This window comes from Amyelois transitella, chromosome 17 (genome assembly GCF_032362555.1).
Source record: "Amyelois transitella isolate CPQ chromosome 17, ilAmyTran1.1, whole genome shotgun sequence".
NCBI lineage: Eukaryota > Metazoa > Arthropoda > Insecta > Lepidoptera > Pyralidae > Amyelois > Amyelois transitella.
This window is the reverse complement of record NC_083520.1, coordinates 3,942,333-3,950,393: the sequence shown is the minus strand read 5'-3', so window position 1 is coordinate 3,950,393 and position 8,061 is coordinate 3,942,333. Positions and strand designations below refer to the sequence as shown.

At 34.2% G+C, this 8,061-nt stretch overlaps 1 protein-coding gene across 1 annotated transcript; it reads right to left on the bottom strand.

The window, feature by feature from the left end:
- Positions 1-1,901: 1,901 nt before the first annotated feature.
- Positions 1,902-6,977, bottom strand: LOC106143415 (protein sister of odd and bowel). The gene is made up of 2 exons (XM_013345493.2): positions 5,780-6,977; positions 1,902-3,113 (listed from the first exon to the last, which is right to left on the bottom strand). Exons 1-2 carry the CDS (start codon positions 6,823-6,825, stop codon positions 2,741-2,743), a joined length of 1,419 nt encoding a protein of 472 aa, XP_013200947.2. The 5' UTR covers positions 6,826-6,977; the 3' UTR covers positions 1,902-2,740.
- Between the last annotated feature and the right edge of the window lie 1,084 nt (positions 6,978-8,061).

Below are 8,061 nucleotides of genomic sequence, written 5' to 3'. Positions count from 1 at the left end.
ATATTAGACAACTACATACTATATTAGACAACCGACAATGTGAAGCTATAACTATCGGTCGTGGGAAGTTGAATTTGGCACATATTTTTCTTTATTAAAGGGGAGTAATTAGATAGGATAAACATACATCTTTTTTGGTTTCTGGTAAAAAAGTGACCGCATAAAATAGTAATAAATACTTTTGTTCTTAACTTGAAAAGGCTTGTAAAATCTTCAATATTGTAAGAACAATTAAATTTACTCTACGTTTGATACTACTAACGCCATCTGTTATTTTTAAGGGAATTAAATATTTAAAGAAATGTATTATTGGCAAGATATATTTTTTATTTTACATATATAATTTATTCATATGTCGATCTTAAAGCACGAAGATTTTGAATGACCGCAGTGGTCCACTTACAATCCTACAAGATATTTATGTATTTATAATAAGATATGTTGAATTGTTATATCAAAAATAGTCATATTTTAATAAACAAATAAAAATAAACTATGATCGAAATTCTTTGATCATTCTGCTTAACATAGCTTTTTTGTAACAATTAGCTCTGTCTACATGTAAAGGGAAAAAGACGTGATATGTACGTGTATGTAAAGCTCTTTTCACTTTATTTTCGATAACATCCGTACCTATATTGATTCAGGTAAGTACCAAAAATAAAGTACCTAATTAAATGTAGGTATTTCGTTGTACCTTTTACATAATTCTCACTTTTTCTCATTTTCTTTCAATCGTTACGATATCGTAACTTTAAGCGTTTTTATAATAATAAGATGATATTTATTCCAATTTATATTATTTTCAACGACCATACTTTTCTCAGACTGAAAGGAATCGCAATTTTTTATCAGATTTTTAATTTTCCAAATTTGGATTCAAGTTATCTTTGACATGCATTTCAAATCACACCACTTTAATGGAGGGGTAGGCATATACTACATATTTCCACTTGTCTCGATCGCTTCATCTATTACATTCATAAATTATTGAAGTCAAATAAACTTAATTAGTTACTTCCGCTTCCAAAGCATGAAAGAAGCAGTGGTACAAACTATACTACTGCAGCGATTTAATTAACGGTGTTTATTGTTTCATCTGACTTTATTTTACATACTTACGTCTTGGGTCCCGGACCCAGGGCTCTCTACCTGAGGTCTCAATCGGGACCAACATCTGGTAGATGATACCACCCGCGGTCATAGCTGCGAATATCTAGCTTCCATATCCTATATTTTTCTAGAAAGTTCAATAAGTCCTGTTGTACTATATGGAATATTAATAACAATTCATTAGATCAGCAATTAGGAAATAAATAAGTACCTACGTAGAATCTATAAATAATTCTGCAATGCTAATGATAAAATAGAAAATAAAAGCACAGAAGCTAAGTGTGCCACCTCCGCCATGAGCAGGCTAAAGAAAGACTAGCTACGAGTCTCAAATGATGTTTTGGAGCCAATTGACTTTAAACATAAGATATGATAGGCCGGATAAAGTGGTGAGAGAAGTGCTGCAACTCCGGGACCCTAAGAATAGCAGTGGAGGGTGAAACCGGGAAAACGCAGGCGAGAAAGATATTAAGATGTATGTTCCAATATTAGAAAAAGTTTCGACTTTCATTTTTAAGCAAAGAAATTTAATTGCTAATTATTTTAATAATTGCTATCCGCGTCGTTTTATTTGTACCCCAAGTTATAATAAAATCTTCTGGTTTGAACCTTGGTTCTAGTACTCGTTAATAATATTCTTTAGCTCAACTAAACATGTAATAGGCACAACGAATGGATTTTAAAATAAAACTGTTGTAATAAAAAAATCATTAAATTTATTATAATTTCTTAACAAGCGACATCTAAGTTTTAAAAACAATGTCATCCAAGAACAGAGGAAGACTTTATACACATATTCTTAAAAATATTACCTTTTGCTATAGGTATATATACAGCTTATCAAAATAATTGGACGGCTGTGACAAATTGACTAAAATAGTTTTTATTCACATACAAAAATGAGATCAGATAATGTACAAAGTTTAAGAAGAAACTTAAATTAAATAATGCTAATATAAAGGAGTGGGTCAGGTGTAAGTTGTTTAACCGGTATTTGTAAGTGTACAATAAAAATAGATACAAACACAAAAAAAAATACATTCAAGAATAAAGTCAGTGTAACCGATAACAGATAAAACTTTATATAACAATTATGGCTATACCACCATATTATAATGGTCTACGCTTCTAAAAACATGTCTTTGTCATATTCTTTTATGTCAATGAGGAGCAATCTTTTATTTTACAGAATCAATGATTTTTTAGGCAATTTCTGTAACATACATATATTCCTTCTTTTACTTCAAACTTCACTTTATTTTTAATTTCAAACAACAAAATAACAATAGAAAAAGTTTATTATGAATTTCAACGGGATGTCACAAAATTATATGTAATACTCACGCAGTGCGCTAAGTAAAGTATATTTTTTTGCAACAATTTATACAACAAGATTATCAAAACTTATGACAACTTTCTTATAAAGTTTTAAACATTTTCGATACAACTAAAACATATTTAGCTAAAGTAAAAAAAAACATTTAAAATGTTTCATTAAATTACAATATTTGCTGCAACTAGTTCTTATTTGAATAGTAAAATCATTTTGTTTATCTATAAGGCATCGTTATAAGAATTTAATCAGTCTTATGAAACACTGTACACTTTTTCACTCTGAATTTATTGCCTAATTGTCATTGTCGTCTAAATTATCAATAGGAAAGTTGGGATTGAGTAGAGGACTCTTCCCGTTGCTTCCACTAGGCGAGGTGTTCACAGAGGAAGCACCAACAAGATTGTGAGTTAAACTATGACGTCTCAAGTCACAGTTTCTCCTAAAAACTTTCCCACAGGAAGAGCAGTTGTATGGCTTTATGTCAGTGTGCGTCAAAAGGTGGGTTTTCAGGTTTGACCTTTGGTTAAAACTTCTACTGCACACGGGACATTTGTGAGGGGATTCTTCCATGTGTAAGATTTTGTGGACGGCTAATGTTCTTGATTGACAGAAGCCCTTACCGCATTCCATACACTTGAATGGCTTCTCCTTGGAGTGAATGTATCTGGAAATAAATATTTAATTAGAAAAACATCAAGTATAATTTCTTTAATAAGGCAGAACTTAGGCCTACTTTTCAAGTTACACAATATTATGACACAAAATAAGAATTATATGAAAAAAAAAAAACACGTGAACAATAAATATTATTTAATAAATATTAAATAATGATTTCATAAATAAGGGCACAATTAAACGTAGGAACATAATAAATACATCATGTCTTCGGGCGCCGAAACATAGCCGAGTGCTGTACACCTTGTGTAAAAACAGGCGGGAAGCAAACATGGGCCCGGGGGATATTGGTAATAAATTGGCATACACTCATCTTTTTATAACCAATATCATTAATTTACACCACGCAGACATTAACAAATGCAAAGTTTTTGATGTAAAAGTAAACTGAGAAATATCAAATTAGATCATAAGGTTGGTGATTGATAAGTTCAAAAACAGGTTATAGTTCCCGTTGTTTGATAGACCTGGTTATATGGTTGGGGATTTCGGGACGATGGTTGGTAAAATAAATAAGATTCTGATAATCCTCTGTTGGCTATTTTGTATAAACATTAGAACAAAATAAATAGCTAATCTATTGATGAGATTGTGTTTCTTGTAAATAAAAATAAAAAACCTTGAACATAAATTTGAAATGTGGTTGAACATTTCAACACACAAAACAAGAATCCCAAATTAAATTTAGTCGTACAACGTACAATTAACACGGAGTAACGTGTAATCAATAATAACGCATAACAAGAAAACCGGCAATCGAATACACAGGTTGAGGAAATTATCTCCGTAAGTATCGATAAACAAACAGATTTCAAGAGAAAATTACGACGTGTTCTTCGTAACATAATACCTGTAATAATCGTCGATATAAGTTAGATCGGTGACGATAAGGAGGTGAACAAGATGATGAATGAAAGAATAATTCACTATAAAACGCCAGATGATGACGGTGATTAGGTTTGAACGCGCTCAACCAAGCGTTTCGTGATATGGGCGCGGGCGTAGTGTTAGGCCTAATTGGAGTAACCATTTAATTAACAATGCAATTTTATATCGATTATTTATACCTACAATTTATAGTAATGAACAGATTAATTGTGTAAAAATTATCGAATATCAAACGAATCAAAAAAATATGTTATCCACAGATTATTTGATATCATCATCGTCGCTTTGCGTAAAAAATCTCTAAAGCTCGAATACCGAACTGGTACATGTGAGGGTTTATAATGTTTTTTTTGTCGTCCATATTAATCCTCACGTCAGGATCACCACGTGCTTTGTTAAAACCCGTCGAACGCCTGCCCCGGTCCATTATAATGTATCGTGTCAACGGACATCGATTGAACATCGACAGGCCCGGCTCGGCTCGGGTTAGCCCTCCAGCGCCTACACGGAATTTATTTTATTGCCGAAGAGATACGGTGATTTGAGAGGAAATCGCCGAGAGACAGGTGTTAAAAATTCAACACCTTTAGCTCTTTTTGGACTTCGATCCCAAAGTAAAGCAATAGATTAATAGATATTATGACTTGTTGTAATGCTATTATCAAATTTATTGTTTTTAAGATAACTCCACTGCATGTTTGGAGATTAGAAGCTATTTATTTGATAAACTGTATCTCTTATGCGTTATTTTCTATTTTTTTGCATAACAAAAATATTTAGTGATACAAAGATAGGTTGAGATTTATATGGCATTCGATGTAGAACGGGAAAAAAATGAAGAGTCAAAATTAAAACATCGTCTGTTCTTGGATTAGCGGCGGTTTTTTGAAATAATTTACGAGCGTGACGAACGACTTGTCGATACCATCTGCCCGGTCCATACTTAACCCTTTTTGTTTTTAATATTTTTCCCTCACCGCCATTATTCAAAAGATGTTCATAACGTTTCGCGCCGAGACTCCGACGACCGAAATCTTTTATTGATATCGAAAAATGAGAATCGTGGAGCCGTTGAATTCACCAAGACATTTACTTTTATCTTATAATAAAAGGGACGGGCCATCCGATCCCCAACATTCATGGTAACGAAACAATATTAATCACTGCAATTGATTTACTTATTTAGGGTTGAGGTGTGAAGATAATGTTTGAGATAACAAACCAGCTATGCCCACGATGAGACATTAAAAAGTTATTTAGAAGGTAATTCCGATTCTCGGAATGGTTTCCGTATGATATGTCTCTATATTTTTTTTATTAGTTGGCGACTTCATCATGTTTTTAACATTAGTAATTTACATATATCATGTGTTATTAACATACCAACATCACTTGTAAGTTATGAAGCGATATTAAAATTATATTTTATTTATTTTAGTGACAAGATTACTTTTTAACACCTGTTGAAATGAAATCTAGTCCTTTTTGCGGTCTCCTATAAAATATGTACACATGAATCATAAATAAATTTACTGTTATTCATGTAGTGTAAGGTTCTTACGAGAGAATAAAACCAGTTAGTAACATTTCTCATACTCGATTATAAATCCATGGAACTAACAAGCAATACGTATATTTTAATGATGTTCCCGTCAAGCAAATAGATATTTAATAAAATAATGATCATTATCACTTTCTCATTGACCTTAAGAGGTCAAACAAAGATGAGTTTTAATGAAAATTAAGAATATGTGAATATTAATTTACCTGTGGTCCCTTAGATGATCTTGCCGTCGGAAAGCTTTTCCGCAGATGTCACATGAGTAAGGCCTTTCGTCGGTGTGCGTCCTTTCGTGTATAAGTAAATTGTATGATTTTGTGAATTGGCGATTACAAAATTTGCATATAAATTGTTTCTTCGTTCTAGGTCCACTACCAGTAGTTTTCTGTTTATTTGATATACTACTTCCAGTGGACGACGTTGAACTATTTGTCGACTTTGATGAATTAGACGCTTGGGGCGACAAAGGAGCTTGCGGTGAACTTCCATTCATTTGTTGCTGATACATTGCATTCATTAGAAGACTTGGATATCCATTATCTAGGTTTGGTGAATTATAACCATAGCTTTTTGAGCTTGATTCCAAGTGTTGTTCTAAAGTAAATTCATCTTCATTGTCTAGTAAGGCTAAGTCCTCCTCTACTTCTTCTGATAAATCTACATCCTCAGCTGCTATAGCATCAGATAACGGATATTCTTCTGGAGTTTTAGGACATAACTCTTTTGTATTTTCCGTAGCATCAACTTCACTTATCTTTGCACTTGCTGTGGCTATCCTAAGTATATCTTGTTTTGAAGAGCTATTATCAGAGGAAGTAGGCGGGCTTGTAGTATTTACAGATGACACCGATGTCAAACGTTGTAGAGTCAAATATGATTCCAATGCTTGCAAGTTCAGTGCTGCCGCCGCTGCGGAATTTGAAGGCAACAGAGCGGCTTGTTGTAGAGAATTCATCATTGCATTTTGCAAGGAAATAACTACGCCTTGAAGCGATCGTTGCAACATGTTTTCTTGTAACAACGCGGCGGATGCTATTGATAAGTTAAAGTTTGTAGATGAGGATGAACTAGGACTCTTACTTGCATTCGATTTTGTATCCGATTGCGGTGACGGTGGGTCAGTGGTCAGAAGACTATTCATGTCCGTGGTCTTGCTGTCTTGTATTTGTAGATTGTTCTTGAGTTTGATGATAGCGCTTTCCAAAGAGTTGAGTGTCGATTTACTTGATCGCGACGAACTTTGTTCTTGCATGTTGAGTTGGTCTTCTTTAATTACATGAGCACTTGGAGCACGTGTCGGTGAGGAGGAGCGGCGGGGGTCGTTATCGCGTGCGCGTGCGCCTTTGGAAGGCACGCGTAGATGCAGCGTGCGAGACGACTGTGTGGCGCGGCGCGACTGAGCCGCCGGCTAACCGGCGTCCGCCCCGCCCCCGCCTCGTCCCTCATCCCGCCTCACAAAAGCTCTCTATTTTAGGCAACTCTTTGTACGTAGTAATGGTCACCTCACGCTGCTCTAACGACAGACACGTCCATGAGAACGGCGTTGCGCCAGATTTTGAAGCTGTACCTTTTCAAGTGTAATGAGATTCTGAATGGATCCGACTGCGTTGGGAAAACAATGTGCGATCGGACTTGTTTTGTCAGTAGGTCACGATGTGGGTTCAGTTCAAACATGGAAGAGAATGGATGGCTAGTTAATATTTTTTTAAAGTAATTACTTAATTATAATTGGTAACATACCATATTTTGCACTTATTCACAATGTACAATGATAAATAAATATGCAATGACTAGTTATAAATATCTCAGACTTAGAAATATAATTTTTATTGACACGACACGCGTAGGTTCATTCGTAATAAAATGAGCAATACCTCCCAATGTAGGGTATTATAACATAAAGGAATTCTATAAAATATGATTTGATGAAAATCAAATAACAAATAAACTGAGACGAAACATTAAATCACGGGCTTTTCTCATTGCCGTAATTTCTAAAGGTTTATTTACAGCTTGGACGATAAGACCTAGGTTATAAAAGTTATAACCTGTAAAATTACTTTTTGGGATGAAGTTTATGTTTGAATGATGGGTGGGGGCATTAAAATTATAAGTGGCATTGCGTTGAGACCGGCGCCATAAAGTGAACATCCGAGGAACATGGTTGGAGACAAAAGTGGACATTAACCAAATAAATACCAAAGCAAGTCAGTGTCGCTTTTCATGTTTGTCTGCCGCAGAGAAAAGAGTGAACAGACACGGCACGCTCCCGATATTTTTAAGTAACACGTAAATGTTTAAAATACCTACATTTGTACTGATTTAACAATGATCAATATGTTTATACAAGATAGATATGAGATAACATGGTGATGCCTGATTTTAACACTTTAGTCATTGCTTCTACAATTAGATATTTTTACAATAAATAAACCGAAAGTCCAACAATTTACATAAGTTCATTGACTTGTTGTGATTTTGTAATTGC

What these genes read in the sequence shown, in the direction of transcription:
- LOC106143415 (XM_013345493.2), bottom strand. Translation starts at nt 6,825, where the DNA reads ATGCAAGAACAAAGTTCGTCGCGATCAAGTAAATCGACACTCAACTCT. An exon ending in GATCATCTAAGGGACCACAG is followed by an intron (nt 3,114 to 5,779) that starts GTAAATTAATAT and finishes ATTTATTTCCAG; the next exon opens with ATACATTCACTCCAAGGAGA.